The sequence below is a fragment of the Pogona vitticeps genome, chromosome 1 (genome assembly GCF_051106095.1).
Source record: "Pogona vitticeps strain Pit_001003342236 chromosome 1, PviZW2.1, whole genome shotgun sequence".
In the NCBI taxonomy this organism is placed as follows: Eukaryota; Metazoa; Chordata; class Lepidosauria; order Squamata; family Agamidae; genus Pogona; species Pogona vitticeps.
In genome coordinates this window covers 134611103-134636847 of record NC_135783.1, presented here as the reverse complement: position 1 = coordinate 134636847, position 25745 = coordinate 134611103, and the positions used below count along the sequence as shown (strand labels likewise).

General features: G+C 40.3%; 1 protein-coding gene across 3 annotated transcripts in view; it reads right to left on the bottom strand.

The window, feature by feature from the left end:
- Positions 1-25745, bottom strand: part of ASAP2 (ArfGAP with SH3 domain, ankyrin repeat and PH domain 2) — a 147741-nt gene that overhangs the window by 76496 nt on the left and 45500 nt on the right. For all 3 annotated transcript variants that reach the window (XM_073001454.2, XM_020796609.3, XM_020796610.3), the window contains exons 4-9: positions 20436-20510; positions 16471-16520; positions 9550-9679; positions 6131-6216; positions 3869-3944; positions 1633-1719 (exon numbers count right to left, since the gene is read on the bottom strand). In XM_073001454.2, the coding sequence (XP_072857555.2) occupies positions 1633-1719; positions 3869-3944; positions 6131-6216; positions 9550-9679; positions 16471-16520; positions 20436-20510 (504 nt within the window). The remainder of the gene's footprint in view (positions 1-1632; positions 1720-3868; positions 3945-6130; positions 6217-9549; positions 9680-16470; positions 16521-20435; positions 20511-25745) is intronic.

The window sequence follows — 25745 nt, the reverse complement described above, 5'->3', positions numbered from 1 at the left end:
TCCAATAAATAAATAAATAAATAAAAATTATTCCTTACGCAATTTAAGGACATTCAGATATAACTAGAACAGTCATACATAGGAAAACTGCAATTTCTGATATAACCAGAAATATATTGTATTTTTCGCACCATAAGATGCACTTTTCCCCCACACAACAGGGGGTGGTGGAAAGTCTGTGTGTCTTATGGAGCGAAGAAAACAGATTATATTTTCCTGTTTTCTTCTCCTAAAAAATTGGTGCATCTTATGGAAAGGTGTGTCTTATGGAGCGAAAAATACGGTACTTTTCAGGTTTTGAACTCATTAACTCAACTCTTTAAATAATGCTTGACTGTGAACTAATTCATGAGAAACTGCTCTACATATCTGCTCACTGCTCATGGTGACCTTGTCAAACTTTGAAATATCACCTGAATCAGGACTGGTGATAGAATGTCTTGACATAGTGCATACAACTGTGATAGGGAATTTCTCAAGGAGAGAGCACAGGCTTCCTTTATTTTTTAGAAGAACAAAGTTTTAAATCGTATCAGCAATCTCACATCATTTTTGTTATTTGTAAAGGTAATATATCAGGCAGTGAAACGGGGGGAAAGATGGAGTAAAAGGCTTTTCTGGAGAAGAAAATTACCTCAGGAAGAATGCAGAAAATCTATCCTTAATTTAAACAAACAAAAAGAATTCCTTCACCTAAATGCAGCAACCATCAAAGCATGGGAGATACACATTGGAACACTGGCACCAGAAAATGGCTTAAGTATTTACCATACCTGAGGTTGTGAGTTATTCTGAATTGTAAAAAGTGCTGGAGAAGATGGAATTATAACTGAAGAAAATCTACATCTCTGAAACAGTGGTGGATCAATATTTGGGGATCTAGAGACCAATTTTCTGCCCACAAGATTCTCCAGAAGTTGCACCCACCCCAGCCAAAATGCCTATGAGAAATTAGCAGTGGCTCGGAGTCCACTTCTTGATTTTGAAAAACTGCTATTTTGTAGATGAAGACTCCATGGCATGTTTTAAGAGATGAACCATGACTTTCTCAATTCAACTTTTCCTCCCAAAAACAGAGAGGATTTGCAAAGAGATCATGTTGGGGGCCACATATGGCCCTAGGCCACACCCTGCCAACAGAGCGTGCCTCTTCCAAGCCCAACGTGCTCACTTTTCACTTCTAAATTGTGGAATATAGTTTCCATAGCCTTTTTTTTTTTTTTGGTCTCTACATTATCATCAGATTAATTTTTTTCAAAGATGATTAGAGGATTTACTAGATATCACTTGTCCTTGAACAAATGAATAGTTTTGACACACTGAACCAAGAGCAGTTTTTCATTTCTATGAACTGTCTGGGAATTATTCCAAAAGCTGTCACATGGATGCAAAACATGATATTTTGACTTCTTCAGTTGCAAAATACGTACTATAATGCCTTCCTGAAATGGAGCAAGGCAGCCTTTGTGGGGAGTGGGTGGAAGAATGTGTGACAGATATATCTTTCAGAATATCTAAGGAAGCTGAACAACATTGAACCAAAAGCACAATGCACTAATGTCCTATAGAAAAGAAAATATTAGTAATTGTCATTAAATTAGTATAGGTTGATAAATCTTTTTACATGCTCACCTCTTTCTGGTCAACCTGAAGTGCAGATTTTAAAATATCCCTAAGCTGAATCAACTGCTTTCTTTCTTCATCTTGTACTTGCTTTATCTGGAATAGAGATGTAATAAAATATATAGGTCAGTATTTATCTTGGGTGCTAAATCTCTTAGATTCTCTAGCAAGGGAAACTAACAAACAAACAAACAAACAAACAAAAAGTCTGCAAAATTTAGTTGACTAATCTTGGAACAAGCAAGTATAACCACAATTTCTACATCTATTTATAACCTTTATATTATTTTAAGTTATGTTGAGTAAAATCCTATTTGTGTAGGTTTTAACATAAAATTATATCTGCATACACATTTATGTAAATGTGTTAACATAAACCTATGCCTGCATTACACTCAGGAACAGGAAATTGTGCAAATTCAATTGTGCAATCAGTCACACAATTCCCAATGCAACCACTGCAAAATATGCCAGAAGAAATGCTACTGCAGCATAACGTTGAGTTACATTTGTACAGCCTGGAAGTTGAATCACGGCAAATATACTTCTTTCTTGTCAGGTTGAAATGTTTTGCTACTCATCCAAGTAGCTTCTTCAATCTGAGGAAAGTTGGTAAGAAGACCCTGATATATCCTCCACGTTGGTCTCACTTCCGCCTAGTCCAGCATGGAGGATAGGTATATTAGGGATCTCCTACCGACTCTCATCAGACTGAAGAAGTTACTTGGATGAGTAGCAAAATGTTTCAACCTGACAAGAAAGAAGTCCAGTTGCCATGACTCAACTTACAGATAACCATACCTGAATGACTGAGAATCTTCACAGATACATCTATGTAGCTAAACAAGGGGGATTCTGCCCAGCATGAATAGAAAACATCATTATACTTTGTTTGAGCTATGTAAAATAGTCCCTGAAAATTCTTTTGTATTATTTGGATAAAGAGGCTTCAAACATATCAGGAACTATACAATATTGGCATAGCAATCTGTTCCTTGTCTTAATTTGGCTTCTGACAGCTCTTTTTTATTTGCGTTGTTGTTGTTAAAACACCAGGAGCAGACTTCCCTACCGCTTCTTTCTATGACACAACTCTATCTGCCCTTCCAAGTGGCCTTAACTGCATTTAAGTGTCACAACAACATTAAAATTAATGACTAGAAATTGAAGCCAGCTTTTGAAGCTGGTTTATCAAACTCTGGTTACAAGACAACTTAGTTTACACTAACCATCCTTATTATCAATGTTAGTGTCAGAAATGTCAGGGTTGGCAGGAAAGGGCGAGGGAATTTCTATCCAAGAAAGCAGGGAGGGGGGGAGAGAGATGTGCACTTTATCAGAACAAAGTGGGTACCGGGGACTGCTCCAGTCCACAATCAACCAACATTTCTGCAAGCTTGTTTTCTGCTGCTTGAGAGGGTACAGCCCGAATCAAGATATTCATATCACCAGACAAAATGTTTCAAGTAAGCATTAGGAACAAATTCCTGATTGAAGAGCTAATCAACTGAAAAACAGACTAGCTTAGAAGGCGAAAGACTTTTATTCAAGGTGTTTATTAATGAGAAGATGGATGGCTCCCTGTCTAGAATGTTTTAATTCCAGATTTTCTGCATTGGCCGGGGGCAGACTGGATGACCCCCCTATTCTATGATGGTACAGAATCCTCTCTGTTTATGGACAGCCCCCACCCTTCATAGGAAGTTAGAACAAGCAAACGTTAGGGCAGCAGGGCCAACAGTTTCCAATGTAAGGTGATTCAGTATAGTCCTGCTTTCTCTCCCCCATGTTCCAGCTGAAACATATCTTTTTTCAGCTGAAGCCATATGATGGAACAGGGAGAATCAGTGAAAATATTTTTACATGTCTTTTCTTAGTCATCACATACAGTGGTCTCTTTTACCCTTTTCAGAAATAAATATTTACCACCTCTTGCTTCTGGTTAGGTTTATTTTATTTTTTAAATTCTGTTTTGGTTTTTGCGGTTTTTCAAATATCTATATTTCCAAAATCTGTTTTTCAACTTGCTTTATTTTCTTTCTCTCTTCCTGCTCTTTATCTTTTCCTATGGATCCATTTCTTTTACTAATTTAACTTTCAAAGTACAAGGGTGATTTTTGTTATTTAATTTAGATTCTGAAAGCAACTGTGTGTGTTACAAATTTTGTCAGTCACTTTTACAGGCCCTGTCAGAGAGGCAGAATACATAGGCACTAAGTGATATGACTGACATATGGCAACTTACTGTGTGAAGGTCTGTAGAGAGCTTCTCTATAGAGGGCTTAAGGCTTTCAACTGCTTTCAGACCATCCTGAAAGAAGCTTCAGAAGAATAAAACATTTTAAAAGCAAACCATGCACAGCTTTTTAAGATGTTTGAATATTCAACACAGAAGAGCTTTGTGACATATAGGTGGCCCCTTGTCAAAATGCGAAAATCTGTTAAGAATCTTCAACAAATTTCCAGAAGCACTGCTACAGTACAGAATCTACTCCCACCGTATAAAAAAGAAGGCAAGGTTTGCTCCATCAGCCATGTTTGACATCAAGCCCTGGGGGGAGGGCGGTCCCCACTGGAATTATTGCAGAAGCAAAAGTTCTGCAATAAGATGAGGCATGAGGCCCTCCCTCCCAAATGAAAACTAGATGTTCACTTCAAAGTTTTCCAATTTTGATTATTTTTGAGGGGACAGAAAATTGGGCCTCAGACCCTACAAAGGCACCCACCCCTGTTGTAAAAAGTATAGCAGAAGTACATTTCAGTAGTCTTGGCATAGAAGCAGCTGTCTTACGAATCCTCTTTTATGGTTTAGATCCACACTTAGCCATGCCTAGAATAGGTCTATTGAAACTAATGGGACTTTCATCCATCACGATTGACTGGTCCCACTGGTTTCACTCAGTCAGAATGACTAAGCTCAGGTTTAACTCTATGGCTGGGGTGGTGAACCTCTGGCATGCCAGATGTTTTGGATTGCAATTCCCATAGACTTTTACCAATAGCAGTACAAGCAGAATTTCTATGTTGAACTACCTCTGACGCATCAAAAGCTCACCACCTCTGCTTTATGGGATTTTACTCTAAATTATTTTTATGAAAGATGATGATTCAAAAGAATAAGAGGGGGAAATTATACAAAAGTGCATCCTTGATTGCCTAGACAAGTGATATTTTGAGATAAAGAGATGAGTTATAGGCCTTATTGCAGACTTTGTTCCAGTGCTCTCTGACTTCTCTTGTTATCTGCACAGGAGAGCCAAAGGGCAAAGACTGATCGACTCCCCAAGCTTAATGAAGAGCCAAATGACCAACATGGCTTGCAGTGAATTTAGACTAATATGGCTTGCAGAGGATTTAAAAATGAAAAGTGGACCATCCACTCTAACAAAATACTACTACTACAGTAGTACTAATAAGTACTACTATTGCTGCTAAGTAAGATTTATTTTACTTCTGTAGTCCCACACCTGACAAAGCAAACTGGTGTTCAGTTTTGTTGCTTGTGAAACATACAATTATCAAAACTATCAAAAAATCTGCCTATGTGGGACTAATTTTCTGATAGGCTTTTAAACCCCTAATTTGTATCATGGCCATACAAAATGTGTACTCGACAACGCTGGCCAAAACACAAATTAACTTCAAATCTGCTGCTCTTTCATTTTCTACGGGCCTATTCACATGCAGTCCACTATTGTTGAAAGCCAGTTTTTGTACTTTCCATTATGAACACTGCATGTTTAATTAAGGAATAAAATACTAAAGCAGTGGCTCCTCATGGTTCATTCTGAGCATGGGAAGTTGGCTTTCCTTTGTTGATATAACAGCTAAGACTTGCTTTATAGAACATCAGAAGAGTAAAAGGATGAAAATCAAAATTCTCTCATTATTTCTGATGCTTTCAAACCTGCTACAGTATCATGCAAATCCAAACCCAGTCACAATGCTGATCATCCGACAACAGAACAAGAGCAGAAGATGCAGTGGTGACCTGATTGCTTGCTATGTATGCTATTGACACCTCAAAATATAAACCCTTTGGCGTGTGAGTAGCAAAAATGAATGGGAAGTCAGGGCTTGCAATCCACTGTTCCTAACTGTGTATTCCTCCCCCACAAAACAAACAAAGCAACAAACACCAAACTCATGTCTTGTTTCTAGACACACACTGCAAAACAGGAAAGCTGGCCTAGCAGCACATCTTGCTCATTTTCATGATGAGACTACTAATCATGCCAAATGGCCATGTGGAAATTACAAATGATAATGCCTTGGTATTATCTCAGCCTCACGCCTCATTTCATTTGAAATAATACATCACCAAGACAATAATTGACCTTTTAGTATCATTCATCTCATGGAAGAGCAACAGTGTAGTATGAACAGATCAGTCACATAAATCTGTAGATGCATTTTAAAATATATAATAACAACAGCTTCTCAGAGAAACTAACAATATTTTCTTTTAAAACCCCACATACACAATTTACCAAGCTAAAAAACATACTTGCACTGTGCGTGGAAATACTTGATCAGGTTCTGAAGCAAGTCAACTCCTTTTTTAATCTTGATTTCATTGACTTTCAACAGGTACTGTTAGGATACAATGCATATAGAGAAGAATATTAATTACTACTTCAAAGTAAGACTCATAGGGCTGTGATATCTGGACCATTTTATATGCAATTCAAACTAAGGCAGTGGTGAACACTGCCAAGTTTTCTTATTGTTAACAAAAAAATGCTGTGTGCCTGTCTTCTCATAACAGTGGGAAGACAGGAATATTTTTGGTCACCAGCATTTGCAAACCACTGTGTTCCTTCTGTGAAAAACTTGCCCTTTGCATTGAAACATTTATTGTGTACAAAATACAACGTTTCTATCAAAAACAAAAACAAAACAAAAAAACCCAACCCAAAACATTTTTGTGAATTTTTCATGAAAAGGGGCTGAAATGTGAAAATTTCGCAAAAATTCTCATGTGAGTAAGGACTTGACATTTTTTGTACTCAACTTTGAGAATGAAAAAAGGAAAAAATGTACATCTGTAATTCAAAGAAGGGGACTGTCTGTAGTGGAAAATACAGTGGTGCCTCGCTTGATGAGGATAATCCGTTCCAGCAAAATCACTGTAGAACGAAATCGTCGTCAAGCGAAAGTAAAAAACCCATTGAAATGCATTGAAAACTGGTTCAATGCATTCCAATGGGTGAAATACCTCAGTGTCCAGCGAAGATCCTCCATAGGGCGGCCATTTTCCGTTGCCTGTAATGTGAGGAATCTGTCCTAAAACACAGCGGGGAGCCATTTTGCACAGCAGGCGGCCATTTAGAAAACCTGACGATCAGCTGTTTTGATCGTCGTTAAGCGAAAAATCGGTTCCTGAAGCAGGGAACCTATCGTCATTAAACGAAAAAACCCCATACAAACATCGTTTTGCGATCGCTATAGCAATTGCAAAATACTCATCATTAAGCGATTTCCTCATCAAACTAGGTAATCGTCAAGCGGGGCACCACTGTACTTGGTATATGTAGAACCTCCCTACACAACTAAGAACTCTGGGAGTCAGGGTTTCCAACTGCATGGAGATGCTGCACATGCACACAGGGTCTCCTCTTCAGACTGTCCTTCATCCTATGTGGAGGCGATGCCAGGCAGAGGGCAGGGTGACCACTTTCTCCTCAGTCACATGATCAGAATAACCCTCTTCTGAATGCCTGGATAGGGCTTTATCATTTGCCAGACCCTCAGCAAAGGCAGCTCATGTTTAATTAACTGGGCAAACAAACACTCCTTAGAAAGACTTACATTTTTACACAAATGCATAGGTATCTTTCATATCATAATGTGCTAGGCACCACTGTATTTCTCTGGAGGGCAATTTAAGACTGAAAAGCTATTTTTTAATTATTATTATTGTGAAGAACAAAACATCAGGGAAGAACTGGAGAAGTGAAACCATACACACTAAATTTTAAATAGATCCTAGACAGAGAGTTGTAATATTACTACTGCTTTATTTATTATAGCACTTAAAAGTTCTTAACCTTATGCTCTAATTCTCCACATAAGAGTTTTCTATCACTACATTTCTGTCATTATCAACTTGATTGACCATAGTTAATTCAGCAGAAAAATGCTGAATTTTAAAATGTTCTGCCACACTTGCTTGAGTCAGACCATCCTCAGATTATTGTCTCAAATGGCCTCCCACAGCCTGGTGAATTCCAGATGTTTTGGAAATCAGCTACTACAATCGCTCACCACTGCTCACACTGGGAGAAGTTGCAGTCAGGAAAATCTGGAAAGCTTCAGGTTGGGGAAGGGTAAACTGGAGGATCAGACAAGCTACAGATTCGTGTACTACTTAAATTCCATCCCACCATTCTCCCTAAAGTGGACTCCAATAACCCACAAATTCAAAAAACAAACAAACAAAAAAAAACAGCTCCAGATACAAATATTAAAAAGTTTTAATATTAAAAATAGTAAAATAGAATTGGATAAAAGTACTGTATTCTAAAAAGCACACCAATAAAAAAATATATTCCCTGTAATGGTTGTTGTAGGTTTTTCGGGCTGTTTGTCCGTGTTCTGGAGTTCTTCTTCCTAATGTTTCATCAGTCTCTGTGGCTGGCATCAGAGACTGGCGTAACGCTAGGAAGAAGAACCTCCAGAATATGGCCAAACAGCCCGAAAAACCTACAACAACTATCAGATCCCCACAGTAAAAGCCATCGAGAATACATTCCCCGTAATATTTTTAAACAGACCCTGCCCCACTCCCCAGAAAAGATCAACTGTTCCCTTCTGACATTACATTTCCTTCTTCCATTCCTGGGTGCCCATAATTGTAAGTTTTGCATTGATATCCAAAAGGGAGAGATCTGGTTAAGTGTTACTGCCTGAGTGAAGTGATAAGCTGGCCCCATTTCCTATTCTGTTGACAGAGCTAAATCTTACTTCTCTGCACTGAAAACACGAAAGCGTCTTTAACAGCTCCTGAGATAGCACGCTAGTTAAGGGGGCTTTGGAGGACAGGTTACATGGTCTACACAGGTCTGTCCTCATATAGAAGGAATAAATTAGAAGTTCAGCCAGAACAGCTAAAAGGCCGCCACTGCTCAATGCCTCCCTCACAAGTCTCTGTAGCTGCAAGTCAATCACCTGTATTTGACTAATAATAAGGCTGGATCTATCTAACCACTGGTTACATACCAACTTCTAATCATGCCACAAATCCTAATTTCCTGATTAGGAAACCAGCAAACCATGATTACCGCAGTTCAGCAACAAAGGAAAGAACTGCTGACCTTCAAGATCCAGGAAGAGAAGCTATAAAGGGGACAGACCAACTACCCCACATTCTCAACAGTCCAAAATGTGTTTTCAAGGGTGAGCCAAACTGAACTACTCTTTTATGACAGCAAAGAACAATCATGTTTAAAACTAAAATTAGCACCTTAAACCACTATAGGTCAACACTTAAAGCAGCAAGTTCATTATAATGCTTCAGGGCTTCAGTGGCTTCCCCCCCCCTCAAACAGCTGTTAAGTGTCCTTACTTAACCAAGTTAAAATGAGATTTTCATTTCTCAACAATACAGTAGCAGATGGTAACTTGAATGGGTACAAGAGACAATCCTCTAAGCTGAAGATAGGATGGCTGTGTAAAAGCTTTGCCTATTCCATTTATTTATAATCTGCAAATAATAGCCTATGTTGTCTGTCAATATATTTGCTAAGAAATTAATCCAGCAATTGTTTCAAAGGCATAGCACCTTTTCCTGAAATTAGAACACTTAAATAATTTCAAAATTCCCTCGACTGATACTATGTGACACAGAAATTGCACACTGGGACACAAGGGACACAACTCACCAATGTTAGTAAACAAATGAAAGAGCTCCATATTCACTTTTACCTCACACATTTGTAACTGGAAGAATCTCCGCTCTTTTTCCATCTCTTCCGCTATCTCGGCTCCACTTATTTCTGTGCGGATCATTCCATGTAATTTTGCATGTTCTTTTTTCTCTTTTTCTATTTTGGTCCTATAGGAGTACAAACAAAATAAATATACAAATCCTACATGATCAGACAAAATCTCCTTCCATAGCTTTTGCTTAATTGTTTAAGAGTTGTGTTAATTGTTCTAAATTAAGCTACGATACACTACGACCCAGTTCAACTGAACAGTTCTGATCAGTTCAATATGAACAGGACTGTATTCTCAAACTGAAACACTTCTAACTGAAATCAAGCCAAACTAATCCCAGCTGTGCAGCCCAGGGATAGGGGCCGTCTGAAGTAAAAAGGGGAAAGTTAGACAATTCTCTAGAGACCTCAAAGAGATAAAACAGTAATATTTGTCTCCTGTAAACCAGCATCACCTAAGTAGGCCCTTGATAAAATTGAGTCACTAATAGGGTGGGGTCTAAGAAATATGTTTTCTGAAAGAACCCTACAGAAGTGGAGGTAATAAAAATAGTGATGGTATTTTTCTTGAAAGTGTGTGAGATAGCAATACAATGAAAATGTCAAAGAAAGCATGCAAAAAATGCACTCTGCACAAAAACATTTCTTTTTTCAAGAGAGGAGCAAGCAGATTTTTAATAACAAAATGACCAAATTGTGAGTATCTGGGAGAGAGGCATAGTACTGTTCCTTTAACTTGCCTACTATCCTACTTAGTGACACCTACTGAGCCCAGTGCAGCTTTCCTTGTGCTAGATTATGAATATGTTCACCAAACTAATAAACAATATATTTGGCTGAGTGATGGCCAGCTGTTAAGAGCAATCATTTCATCCAGTGATAGCCAGCTTTACCCTACTGAAAACAGAATTAAAACACAAGATCATTGATTATGATTTCCAAAGCTCTGACTAGCCATCAGTCTGAGCACATGGTAGCTAGCTCAGATGAGTTCTTGCAAACCTGTATATCATGCAGTCCAACTAGAATGGAATATTGCAAACCATATCCAATTCACAATTACATACATCTCTAATTGGATGGCATGAGGAAAACTGGAAATGTTTATAGGGAATGTGATAACTTTTTACTGTTGGTTTCAGAGATGAAAATGAGTGCCTGTGAGCAGTGAGTACAGGACCACTTGGAGACATATTTATCTACATATTAGTCACACCTTTTAGCATCTGAAAAGAAGTACACAACAGAACAACCTTCCTCTAATTGACCTCTGGTTCCAACACCAGGTAGAATGCATGGCTTACAGACAAATTCGTCTTTTTCCACCCAACAAAAAAATAGGCTTTAAAAAAGAGGCTTCATTTGTTCAAACTCGATATCCCCTGTATGCCACACAGCTTATAAGAACAGAAGGACATTCCCTTAAGAAGGCACAGGTGGCCTTAAGAATCCCATGCAGTTCTGCAGGTTGCTCAGACCTCAACGACTGCCCACCTCAGAAGTCCTTCCCATCCACACAATACAGGCAAGAGATATATTGCCTAAAAGGTCACTGCACATCCTATGGGAAGAGCTGGAAAGTGTCTCTGCAATCCTTGTAACTTGGCCCACTTTATCACACACCCTAAGTTTCAACTACCGCATTCCCTTAAGTAGCATTCAATCGCGTTACCAGCTTTACACGGCTTTTCCTGTCAAGAGTTTACTTTCCTTGAATGAAGCTTACCCCTTCCTCCAACAGCTCAAAGCACAGCTGTCATCTTTTCCTGTTCCTGAGCCAACTGGCACTGTGAATGCAAGCCAGAAGTCTGGGTCGAGGACTTCCAAGTCCCTGCTAAACCAGCTGCCCAGACTACCCGAAAGGTCACTGAGAAAATTGTATAACGTCTGTGTCTCCACAAGAGTGGTGGCATCACAGAGCGTGAAACAGGAGTGTCAAAACTTACAATGTATAATGAGGTAATTAGGATGACAAGACCCTTCAATATTTCAAATCCGTATACTGGTGCTCATGTTATTATTCTTAAAGTAGGACAGTGAATCCTATATCCTAAAATAAAGCAATGTCATATTTTGAAGTGAGTTGTACTCAAAAATGTAATCTGTCCTGAAACTGCTTAAAAGGAGATTCTCAGGGAGGAACAAAGGCTTAGGGCGGATCTGTACTTAGAGCACATGGTGAGATTCACATCTCTGGACTCAGGAAGGGACCTATTGCCCTTGAGCCCCAGCCACACCTCGATACCTGAGGCTGATATTTCACAAACATCTGTAATTTCAGGTTTATGCAAAAACATGCAGCATAGATGAAAGAAAAGAGTAGAGAGATTGGGTTTTCCTTTTTCTATCAGAGGACTTAGCCTGCATTAAGTTTCTTAACTTGAATCTATTATATGCATTCATAAGAAAAGACATAATGGGTTAGATTAATTACACATCCTGGTTGTTATTTTCCTAAAAACCACCCGAAGGGTTCCTTCTGACAGTTTTAAAAGCAGGAAGTATTAAGGAAGGACTCTGCTCCCTGTCATACCACTCCGAGTTCCAGCAACCCAGCTAATTAAACCCTATAATACAATTCACATATATTTTCCTCCTCAGTTGAATTTTCAGTAACCATAGCATTACATCTGCACTAGGCATCTGTGAGACACAGCTGGTTTCTTAAAAATAAGATGCCAACAGAAACTAGGGCACTGAAACCTGACTGACTCTTCTCCAGTGAAAAAAGGGGCTGCAACGTTTACCATTTCAATGACTGTTAGCCATCATCTAAGGCTGCCAAACTAGGAGTACAAAAGTGGGTGCATTGATTTAAGTCTCCACTGCTTACTGGGCTTAAAGAATACAGAATCACGCCAGCTGTGATTCAAGTCCTTAGGCAAACTGGAAGTCAACTTAGAGAATTTATATGAAGGGAAATATTTGCCTTCTATTAAGCATAACCAGTTTTCAGCAGACAGCCACTTCCTTCTCTTTCTCTCAACTGACTTCTCAGAAGGAGCGCAAAGCTATGTAAATGGCATACCTCCTTTGAAGAATTTGTAATCCAAATTCTTGCAGTTATATAATTAACATATGCATTTCATTATAGTCTTTGAATTTAGCCTCCCATGAGCCCAGCAATCCTGAATTCTGACAACATAATTCAAAAGTGCATATTCTAAGGCTGTACTGTAGAAACTGATGTATTGCAAAGAAAAGAAAAGAGGAGACAGAAACTCAAGCACTCAGGGCCCTGCTTCCTGCTCCAGAATTCTCCTAAACAACTGGTGATTGCACTAAAAATGTAGCTGCCCATGTCATCAACACTTAATGAGTGAGAACAATACAGCTCTGCAAACATCAGGGGCTGTCTTATACCAAGAAGCCATGGGTCCACCCAAGTCATGGATTGTCTACCACAACCTACTGTCCCTCAGATACTTCTGGGCTACAAGCCTCACTGTCCTCAAACTGCATGGCGAAGGCCAATGTACAGCCTGGGAGTGATGGAAAGTGTAGCCTAAAACATCTGGGAAGCCCAAGGTGGGGAAAGCTGGAAGTGATTCTTCAAGGTATCAAGACTGCAGCATGGGAAAGCCAGGAGCGAATCTGGAACTCGAAACACAAACTGTGTGTGCTCTGTGGCTGCACTTAACAGTCTGTTCCTGAATAACATTGGTCCTATGCAACACCTCAGGCTTCCCACATGAAGACTAAAAGTGAGGGAGGAACACAGCAGACACACAAAACCTCCTCACAAATTTTTCACAGTGGAAAAGGTTTTAGTCCTCTTGTAAGAAGGCTCAATGCACATAGCTACTGCATACAATGTAAATTTTTCTGCCACAGGCATTTCTTCTGTAGATTTTTCCCCCTCCTGTTAATACTTACACATAGAAAGGATTGTGCAGCAGAAGAACAGAAGCAAAGCGAGAGGTCAAAAATTCACACCAGCCAGATTCAGTCACAAGCTTGCAGATAATTACTGCCACTTTTATCACAAAGTATACAGTAGTTTGGTTACTACTACCACTTTGTAGCTTTACCAAAGGTAGCCTCTGATATTGATGATTCAGGATAAATAGTATTAAATTACACCTCAATGAAAGAAAATAGACACAAACCTTCCTGCAGGTAAGAAAGGTTTTTTCCCCACTATTGGCTGTGAGGCAGTTTGCACTGCAGCAGAGGAGCAGCAAAATGTTGTTGTTTCAAGTTATATACTGTCCCATAGAGCTGGGTGGTTTATAACATCATTATGCAAGGAACACTTTTCCCTCACAGCAAGCTGGGTACTTATTTTACCAACTTCAGAAGGATGGAAGGCTGCGTCAACCTTGTTCATCATCATTTGGAACCAGCAAAGGTTCCAAAAACATGGTGGGAATACTGTCATGGAGGAAGATGACTGTCTCTCCTAAAGGATTATGACAGGAAATGCAGCCAGAAACTCTGGCCCCAGAAAAGCAGTCATTTACAAACCAGTCTACAATCTGACTTAAAAGATCTCCAATCAGGACTTCCACTTTGCAGCACACTGAGAAAGTGAAGATTTCTTTCTTTCAAAGAAGTGACTGCAAAGTAGGCCAGGGTTTTGTACAGGTTCTACGCCTCTGGAATAACACTATTCAGAAGAAGGAAACAACGAGGGAGGGGCACACAATCTTTCAGGTCAAGAATGTCCATATCCATTTTGAATACAGGGGGGAAATGCAGCTTCCATGAACATTGAGGGAAATTCGAGCCATCTATAGGTGGTTTGACAGAAGTTCAAAAATGGGGAAAAGGTTACCAGTGGGGCAATCCAGACACTGCCCTTCATCCTATTGCATTCAATTTGATTTCTTTGTAGATCTTTTCCTTATAAATATTCCATGTTGTACCTTTTCAACTTTTGCTTCCAAACTAGCTGACACTTTGCCCTTGTTTCTCTTTTAAGCGCAGCAGACATCCAAAATGCAGTTGCAAACACTGAAGGGGAAATCCAGTTGTCAGAGAATGAAGGACCATGCCCATTACTGCCCGATCAGTCACAAAACATAACTTCTCATGACTGCTATCTAAAACTTTCAGTAATGGGCAAAACAATCCTCCTTTACTATATAATTATGGGTCTTGCCATTTCTGGTAGCACAGAAAATCACTTTGTGGAATTTTATGGGTGTTATGTTGTTGTGATAAAATGTGCAATGTTAAACAAGGAAGTATCAAATGAGGACATGTCAAACAAAATGTCCATCTCTATAGGCCCAGCCAGGAATGGGGTGGGTGGCGATCATCTAACTTTTCCCACTGGGTTCCAGTGGTTAACAGATGGGGTCCTCTCTCCCTGCCCATACGCAATGGCTCTGGATATTTGGCACACTATGTGCAAGAAGACAGGAAGAAACATAAGAGTTGTTACAGAGTACAAAAAATCTCATCTACTAGCTACTGCAAACCAGTGGCCAGAATCTTATTAGTGATCTGTACTTACATAAAGAAGATAATGTAAGTCACATTGGTAAATGGCTCCTCATTAACAAAGTGCTGTTGCTGTGACTCAACCTCATGCCTGCCCAGGATCACCATTGGCACCTTGTTAATGAGTGGCAATTTTGCTGCTGAAGTTTACACATATTCCTTACACAAGGATCATCAACATGATTCTGCCCCTTGTAAGATACACTTTTCTCATCATTCTACTTCTCTTTTCCTCTGTTTCTCTTTTTTCTCATAAAAACAAGTAGAACTTAAAACAACTTTTCAATTACTGTGCTACTACAACATACAGGTGAACCAGGAGTGTTCTCCTCCTGCTGCTGCTATTTATATTGCACCCAAATACTTCTTCCTAGCAGACTAAGCATTTTAATGACATTAACTAATAACAGAAGTTATCAAACTGAATGAAGTCTATACATTTAGAGCAAGGACAGGCAACTATGGTTTTCCTGATGTTTCTGGGCTGCGACTCCCACTAACCCTCACTACTATTTATGCTAGTTAGGAGTGCCAAAAGTTGTTAATCAAAACCTATTTGAAGAGACACAGCTGCCCATCTCTAAATCAAGACATCTAAAGAGGATTTTCCCACTCTTACAGAACCTCTTTTATCTTAGCATTTGCGAAAGCTATAGCACATGACATGAGTTACATCAAGATCTATGTGGATTTTTAGAATCTATGGGTATGGTGTATTGTGTCATTTTAGCTTGGCATAATTTACTATTCTTATGCTAGAGGCTGTTTCATGTTCCATATTCTTTGGAATAAGTTGTGCACATTTGTTTAAAAACCTCAACAAACCATTACTGTTTTGAAGACAGAAATGCATTCATAATTGTTTTGCTATGATATAGTAAGTGAACTTCCTATTTGTCTTCTAATCGATCTCAAAAGTATTAACTCTTTGGTAGTGAGAACACCAGAGCAGAAATTGGTCTGCAAACCCTGTGACATCAGAACATTTCAATGAACTTTTAAGCCCTGAAGCAATTTATGAGAAGCAATCATCAATAAGTAGAGTCTATTAAGTCGTACTGGCATCAATGGAATTGGAATGTGTTTGCATACCAAACAACACCTTGCACATGTGAAACAGACTGAACAGCTGAGAACAACAGAGTTTTCATATTAAGTGGCCTCACCTTGCTGATACACAATGCACTTTCAGCCAAAGCAGTTAATAGCTTGCAGTGCAAAGCATTCTCTCTCTCTCTCTCTCTCTCTCACACACACACACACACACACACACACACACACACACACACACATATTAGTTGAAATGCAACTAAACTACATAAATCTCTCATGAAACAAAACTTAGACTGAGATCTTCTGCTCAATAACACAGGAGTCCTTCTTAATAAATTGACATGAGTGACAAGTTATTTGAAACATATCCAAAAAAATTTCTGTGTAGCAGAAAGGAAACACTTACACTTTTGTTTCATAATCTTTCCATGCTTTATCAAAAGGTTTCTTCAAATCCTATGAAAATGTAAGGAAAAAGACATTAAACTGGCATCCATTCGGTATGAATTACTTTATCCTTCACATGATCTAAACCAAACACTGGTAAAACAGTTCTGTAGCCAGGAACACACTGTCACTCTTTAAACCAAAGGGGGCCAAACTGTGGCCTTCAGATGTTTGAAAACAATTCCCACCACCCTTCATCACCGGCTGCAGTTGCAAGGGCTGGCTAGAGCTGCAGCATCCCAACACTGAGGGAGGCGGCTACACCGGCTTGAAACAAACTACCTGGGCTTTCATGATTCATTTCATGAAAATTTAAAAGCTTGGAAGTACAACATATGACACTGCCAAAGGGAGCACAGCTCTATACTTTAGTCCATGCTTCAGATAAAGCTAATTTGCTTTACTTATAACTATGGGTCTGTTCACACGTACGGGTAGCTTATTTTCTCCACACTACATTCTTGGGTATGAGACAGGAAAAGACCAGGCATGCACAATCTATGAACTGTCAAAACAATTGCAACCAGTATTGCCTGGCCTCTATAGCCTAATAAGCTTCCTTGTTTTTCTCCTTCCTGCTTGGGTCTTCAATGGGTAGGGGAGTCAGTGAGCACCTGGGCAAGGCACCATGGAGGGCTAATGTGGGAGGACGTTTTTAGCTTGTTGGATCACATTCCTCCAGGCCTATGAAATTAAGTTTGAGTGTGAACCAGACTGAAGAAGCATTCTGTGTGGCGAGGGCAGCAGGTGTTACAAAGGATGTAACCATCAGGAGCAGTGCTCAGTTCACACTGATGATTCCTCCAACACATGGGGATAATAAGCTCCATGGGATTTATCCCCAGAATAAACGGCATGACAACTGCAGTCCAGAAGTGCTATTAATCTCAAAACAACTCAAACATAAAAACTCTCTTTGCATTGGGACAATCAATCAACAAAATCACATTTTAATTAAAAATTTTGGATATTCAGCCACACAGATCCCCCTTTTCCTCCTTTCTCTTGAAAAGAATGCTCTTGCCTAAAGCCATTAAGTTCAGCTTACTGACACTGATCTGAAGCATCAAAACTAGTGAATGCCTTCTCTGAGATATGACCACCACTATTTTATCCACCATACTTGGCTTGGGAAACAAGCAGCCAAAACTTTTTTTTTATTGGAACTCCCATTTGACCACACCACTTATTTTGGTGGTACAAAAGAAGCAGTAGCATAATTGAGTGTGGCAGCCGCAAAAACATAGGGAAGGCCATGCCTTCTCCATTCTTGCTCTATATGCTTTTAAAACAATGTGCAAAACCATGAAATATACTGACCAGAATCCTGCACAAGCAGCACTCTTCACTTTACTGAGTATTTTATATACCCATAAAACCAGTCCTGGAAACTGGTGTAGGCAATTAAAAAGCTGCGAGCTGTATGCGGATCGAACACCTGATCATGCACCTCACTGTGTACCCAGGATCCTGTCAGATAGCTGCAGCAATGTCTCCAACTACTCTTATGTACAAGTAAATATTCAACAGGATTCTGACCACTGCCTTGCTATTCTTTATAACCACATACTTATGACTGATCAATATTTCAGTTTACAATTGCCATGATAACCAGAGAAAATGAGCTGTGTTAAGTCATACAGTTTCAACCACATGGCCTCTGGAGTACTTCCAAGGTCCCAGTGGAAGTCTCCAATCAGAACCTCTACTACATTACTGTACCTCTTGCACTGCCAAAGGTTTGGCCTTCATTCAGACAAGCAGGCAAAGTGCCCTACAAGCTTCAGTATTGCTCTAAGTACCTTCAGCTGACCTCACTAGGCAATGAAGATACATCAGGCTCTATAAAACTGTTCTTTCCAAGCACGTTCCTCAGTCTAAGCAATCTGTCGTATGAACAGCAAAACATAGTTCTGTTTGAACTGCTGGACAGCTCAGTGGTTTAGACATCTTAGAAGTTGGGAGTTCAATTCCCCACTACAGTGGTGCCTCACTTAACGGGCGTCGCTCAGCTGAGGGAAAATACCAGCTAGGGCTTTGCAAGGACCGCGGGGGAGCTCTCCCCCCACGGTCCTTCCCAACCCCTAGCCAGATTTTCTCCCAGCTGAGCAGCGGTGGCTTCGGAAGGACCGCGGGGGAGGGTTCCCTCCTCCGCAGTCCTCCCAAAGGCCCCATTTTCGCACAGCTGATCGGCGGTTCCAAAATGGCCGCCCACTGTGTTGCCTCGCTTTAGAGGCACTGAAAATGGCTGCCCCTATGGAGGTTCTTCGCATAACGGTGAGTTTTCCCCCCATAGGAACGCATTAAACAGGGTTTAATGCGTTCCTATGGGTTTTTTTGCCCCATATAGCGACGAATCCAGATAGCGACGATTTATCCAGAACGGATTATCGTCGCTATGTGGGGCACCACTGTATACCTTCTTGACAGACGCTGGACTTGATGACCAATAGGGTCCCTTCCAGCTCTGCAGTTCTAACATTATCTCACTGTAACAGGGGATGCATGTGTCACTCAAAGCCTAAACATGTCCCCAGCATCCCTTGAAGCCTGTGTCCACTCAAAATATAAAAGAAATTGGGAGAATTTCTGAAAAAAATCCTATTATGCCCTCTAAGGCAGCAGTCCCCAACCTTTTTTGGACTAGCTGAACCTCTGAGGAAGGCAGAGCACACACCCCCGCGCTTGTGCAGGCGCACTGTCAGGCACATGTGCTGTCTCTCGGGTGCATGTGTGAAGTGGTGGAGGAGTGCGCACGCACACCCACCAGCACCAGCTTGAGCACTTCCCCACCCCTTCATGCATGTGCAGAAGCACCTTCGCATACATGCCCGTATGCCCCTTCACGCGGACGCATGTGTGAAGGGATACGGGCTTGCTCACGCCAACACTGGCATGCGCAAACGTATGAAAAGCAGCTGTGGGGAGGGGAGTGCGTGCGGGGGGCACGGGAGGTCTGTCTCTGCGGCCTAGTCCAGCTCAGGCCACAGACCATCACTGGGTCGTGGACCGGGGGGGTTGATAACCTCTGCTCTAAGGGATATGGGAAGCACTTACAGCATTTTTGGGGCGGGGGTCCTCAAATTTTAATTTTTAAAAAAAAATGTTTTGGGCCACTAGAGGGTGTACAGGTGTGTGTGGTTTTTTTAAAAAAAGTATTCAAGGGCAACCAGAGTATAGGGGCAAGTGCAAAAATCTCCAAGAGCCAAGAATGGGCACATGCAATTCTTGGACATCAAGAATCTGAGCACCCATAGCTTAAAATCATGTTTCCATTTCTGCTCAACTAAACCAGGACACTGTGGCATTATTTTATGACCTCAGAAGATTAATGAATCCTTTTGTGTGTGCTAATTCATGCTAGCCAAAACATAAATATAATCTGCCCACCCAGAGTAAGCATCTTTGCATATGATGCAAGTGGATAACAAATAATTGGAACAGCATAATCTTTGTGTTAAGCATCTCCAATTCTGCATTTTGTATCAGCAGCTTGACAGTATATGAAATGTTTCAAGCATTTCACAAAAGTAAATAAATATATAAATAGCTTTTACTTTTTTTTCAGCTGGTCATCAGATTGCATATGAACAAAGACCAAGCAGAAGTAGTAGCAATAGCAATAATAGTAACAGTAGCAATGGTGGTGTCAGGGCTTCAGCCCACTTAGAAGCAGTAATTTATTTTACTAGATATTAAAAATAATTTTAAAAACCATCCTACCCAATAGCCAGAATCCTATTTCTGACTTATTACAAAGGAAAACTGCATAAGTCATGATGGAATATTGCTGCTCATTAAGGAGGTACTGGTTGTGTTCCTAGCATGTTCTCTGGAACATAACCAACACCAAAGGTGGTGGAATCATACCATTTAAACATAGATACACACAGACACACACATGCGTACATACACAAAACATACCCCTTTGACTCCTTTTAGATCACCTTTCAGCAAACTGTCCAATGGAAAAGTTATTATATTGTTCATGTTCTGGATCTACAATAAAAAGAGAAATGTTTTAAAAACATTTTCATGTTTAGATTCAATATCCATTACCTTATCAGACATGAAGACATAGTGGGACAAATACTTAATATTATATCATTATGAAACACAGCAGAGATGGCCTAATTCTCTGGGAAGATTTTATTTGCCTCGTTCTGTGGTTTGGTTTTCAAGAAATAGCAAGACTCCAGTTCCTGCATTTGCAAAAATGGGAAAAATATTATGCCTCATTACCTTCCCAGATGTTTGTAGGAAGCAGGGGATGCCTTATTTCACTATTATTAAAGTTGCAGTGATCAAGGTGTGGCTGTGTTGTTCTAACACCAAGTTAAATTTTAACATTGTACAAAGAAGGTCACAGAAGTGCTGTTAGGAGATGCAACAATATATCATGTAGACTGTCTCGGTTACAGATCCATACCTTAGAACAGGAACTGAAGTTTATCCACAAGACCTTTTTTACAAACAGAATCAGGGAGAAATATATTTGTACAAAAAAGACCCAAATCGAATATTCTCCTATCACTTTTTTCACATCAATAGTAGTCATGTAAGAGAGCTGACCTTTTCCAAATACTTTCAACTGTCCTTTCTGTGTCTGTTTATAGCCATTGTTACAGTCTGCTACATTTCTGTCACCATTGCCCAATTCAATTTTTCTGTAATCCTTGTCAATTGGAGTTCATATGCATGATAACATCAAAATAGCCAATCAGATCTGGTTACATTCCTATTTCACTAAGGGCTCATGAAGGCCATTAGAACATGGCAAATCTTAGCCAATCAGGGATCATCCTAGTTATCACACATGGACCTCAAAACCAGATTGCAGAAAAGAAAATGCCTTTCACCTTTGGCCAAGAGTCTTGTGAATGATTTCTTTGGCTCAAGTACAAGTGACTTTAAACCCACATGTTTTTTTAACTGGAAAGTCACAGGTGACTTCACTTTACCAAGACTGAAGTGCTGAATTGTATATAAGAACGAAGAAAAGCTACTGTGCGCAGAACTATTTAACAGCATGTATTTGAACAGAAAAAACCCCAAGAGGCTCTTCAGGAAATCCAGTCCAGACTGTCTTGGTGAGAAGTATATTACTGCATAGCTGCTCTCCAGAGCATGTGTTAAAACAGCAAAATGATTTGACACTAAACCATAGCAACTAAAAGCTTCGAAGTCTCTCACCTAGCTCTCAAGTACTACCAACTGCCCTCTTTGTTTGCCATCCTAGAGGCTAAAGAGAGTGGGATTTTTGACAATGGATTTGATGATATTCCACTCTGGAGATGCAAGAACCTCAGCTTCCTTCTTCATCTCCTCCTCAGAGCAGCTCTACTTTAAAGGTATTTACTGGCCAGAAAAAGATTATGATAGAGGAGGAGCAACAGCAGTCACCACCCACCACAAGGAGAAAGGAAAAAGAAAAAAACAAGAGTCATATAGTTTTCAGCTGATCATGAGTAGTTATTTTTCTCTCTCTTTTTTTTTCAATCCAAAAGGAAGACGAGAAGACGAAGATAGCAACTATGGGAACAGAAGAGGCACAGGTCTGAATTGGATGGATTGGAAACGAGAGGAGAGTGGTACCTTTTCACCTTCATAGCAAGGGCCTCCTAATAGTTAGGAATAGTTCTGCTCCAACGTTAAATGTTTCACAACTCTCTGCCCTGTTGAGTTCTGGGTATATTAACACAACATGTTCAAACAAGGAACGTGCTGACAATTTACTTCTGCTGCTCAGGGATCTGTGGCTAGCAAGCCAGCACATATTAAGCAGGTGAAACGTTCCCCTAAATGGATACTAAGCTGCAATAAATGTTTCCCGTGCTCAATTTCTGCAATGTCAAGTTGCTGTCAAAGGCAAAGAAGAATTAATTTTGCAACATAATGAAGTCTCTATAGATAACCCTGAATTCAGGGCTCCTGTTTTATGATTAGGGAATCATTCTTTGTGGAAAAGAAAAGACAGAGAGGAAGAAAGCGAGATTTCCAGCCTGATGCAGCCAGATTGTAATCATATTTTCTAAGAAGTCCCTTATTGAAATGCTTTATCTATAAATGTAATACAGTAGTACCTCAACTTAGAACGTCCCGACTTACGACCATTTCGAGTTACGACCAGCTCTGGCTGCAAAATTTTGCTTTGACTTGTGGCTGGAGCTTCCAGTTACGAACACAAATGCTAGGGGGGAAAGGCGGGAAATTCAAATTGCTAACTGTTGGTGGCAAAGAGGCTGCTTCTTTGTAGCTCTTTTGCCCCAGCAGTTAGGGAGTGTGTGATCCGAGGAGGCTTGGGACTGCCTGGCTTCTGCTTCTAAGTGAGAGTGTGTTTGTTTGCAGGGAGGCTTGGACTGCCTGGTAAGGTAAGGTGCTGCTTTCTGCTTTTTAAAAACTGCCAGTTCTGGGTGGGTTTTGCAGGGTGGGTTTGGGCGGGGAGGGGTTATGTTTCTGTGCTGTGTTGTGTTTTTTTTTTGTGATTGATTATGTTCTCTGCAGCCAAAGATGGAGAAGCTCTATACAGTCAGCAAAAACAAGACTTGGAGCTGATTGTGGCTCTGATCATCAGCTTCTTATAGCAAAACTCAAGCTTAAACTGAAGAAAGTAGGAAAAACCACTGGGCTAGTCAGGCATAATCTAAACCAAATCCCTTATGAATACACAGTGGAAGTGAAGAACAGATTTAAGGAACTAGTTTGGTGGACAGAGTGCCTGAAGAACTATGGATGGAGGGTTGTAACATTGTACAGGAGGCAGCAACAAAAACCATCACAAAGAAAAGGAAATGCAAGAAAGCAAAGCGGCTGTCCAATGAGGCCCTACAAATAACAGAGAATAGAAGGGAAACAAAATGCAAGGGAGATAGGGAAAGAGGCTCAGAAAAGAGGCTCCAATACTTTGGCCATCTCATGAGAAGAGAAGACTCCCTGGAAAAGACCCTGATGTTGAGAAAGTGTGAAGGCAAGAGGAGAAGGGGATGACAGAGGATGAGATGGTTGAACAGTGTCACCGAAGCGACCAACATGAATTTGACCCAACTCCGGGAGGCAGTGGAAGACAGGAGGGCCTGGCATGCTCTGGTCCATGGGGTCACGAAGAGTCGGACACGACTAAACAACAAAATGAACCAAAGCGCTTCCCCACCAATTTATATGTCCATTACTTTAGACTAAATATATATGAGGGTAGAGGAAACAACCTGTCCATTGACTTGCTAATTTTCCACCTACATTTTTCTTTTAACATCCAAAGGAATGATCCATCTTCAAAACCCTGAACCGCAATCTTAGGTAAAGGTAAAAGTTCCCCTTGACATTTTAGTCCAGTCGTGTCTGACTCTAGGGCGCAGTGCTCATCCCCGTTTCCAAGCTGTAGAGCCAGCATTTTGTCCGTAGACAGTTTCCATGGTCACGTGGCCAGCGTGACTAGACACGGATCACCGTTACCTTCCCACCATAGTGGTACCTATTTATCTAATTGAATTTGCATGGTTTCAAAATGCTAGGTTGGCAGGAACTGGGACAAGCGACGGGAACTCACTCCATCGCATGGGTTTCATCTTACAACTGCTGGTCTTCTGACCTTGCAGCACAGAGGCTTCTGCGGTTTAATCCACAGCGCCACCACGTCCCTCTGCAATCTTAGGGAGGATTAAATCATCCTGTAAGACAGCAAAAAGTTCTAACACATTTACTGATGCTTATCTTAAGATGGCTTTACTGAGAAAGGGGAAAAAATCCTAAAAGCTAAATGTAAGTATTTCAAGTTGATCAACGAAAACTTTTTGGATACATGGTCCCCCCCCCATTTCAACCAATGACAATCTATAATCATTCTTTGCATAACTAGTTGCGTTCTTTATAATTACATAAGCACTACAGATAAGATTTTTGAAACAGTTGTCCAAGCGTAATACAGACTGCAGCAGTACAAAGCTAAATGCCATCTGCAGGCAATAAGCAGCAATTCAATCTAGTACTATTGTCAAGACAGGAAGCTCAACCTAAATAGTTTGTTAAAATGAAAAACCAAAGAAAATAAGTGTTCTTAAGAAACAACATGAGAGAAAACTGGAACTTAAAAAATATTTTCCCCTACTGTCAAAATCTTGATAAACCATTGGAAATGGGACACTCACCTACTCACAGACACTGTGCTGAACTAAACAGGCATGGGTCTAATTGGTAGCTGATTTAGAAGCTTCCTTGACACTCCATTTATGCCGCCCTGAGTTCTGTCAAGGAGCAGAACATGTGTTTAATTAGCCAATATCCTGAACTGGCTCTATTAAGCCACTTCATGATGCTGGAAACTCAAAAAAGGAAGGCCTTGAGTTCATTCCCAGAGATCACATGTGTGACAAACCCGGACCTACTGGGATATGCCACAGTTTCACTAAGCTGCCACCAACCATTCCCTGTAAGGAGTCACACAGACCAGGAATGGATTTTTTAACAAACAAAGGAATAAGGTTTATTTAAATAACACACAGGGAAAATAAAATGATCAAGTGAATAAGATACAGTAACGTGGCTTAGTCTCAATCATACATACACCAGTTTGGTTCCCACAGAACACCTTTAAATAAAGCACAGACCCTGAACCTATCAGTTCTGGCTACCCATAAAGACACCTGAACCTATCAGGTAGGTACTGACTGACACACAGTAGAACCCTGTCTGACACACAGACTCCCACACCAGCTTCTTCTCTCAGCTTCTCTTCCCAGCTTCTCCACACAGGCTCCACATATATATATACAGTACAGCCCCTCCTCCTGATGTCCCGCCTTCCACTCCCCATAGGATGGAACTTTCCCTCCAACCCATGACAGACAGGTAACATCAGTGCTGTATGTAACACCTCCCCTCTTTATAAGTTGTTTTGTAGGGGGAAAGCTAAAGTGCTTTTCTCCAAAAAAAAAACAACCTGGATCCAAAACATACAAAAACAGTTATACATTAACATACAATACCATACTTACTTATACTTACTCTAGGATAAACATATCAATTAGGCATTTAAACATTTACCATTTACAATACATCAAGTTACCTTTATTCATACAAACCAAGCATGCTTAATAAACAAGTACATTTAACCTTTGGTCACCAAAATATATACATAGTCCATGTTTCTTCGCCGTCTTCATTCTTCGGGTCTTCTTGACAAGGCGTCAGCAACACAGTTCACTGACCCTCTGACCACCTTCACTTCAAAGTCATAGT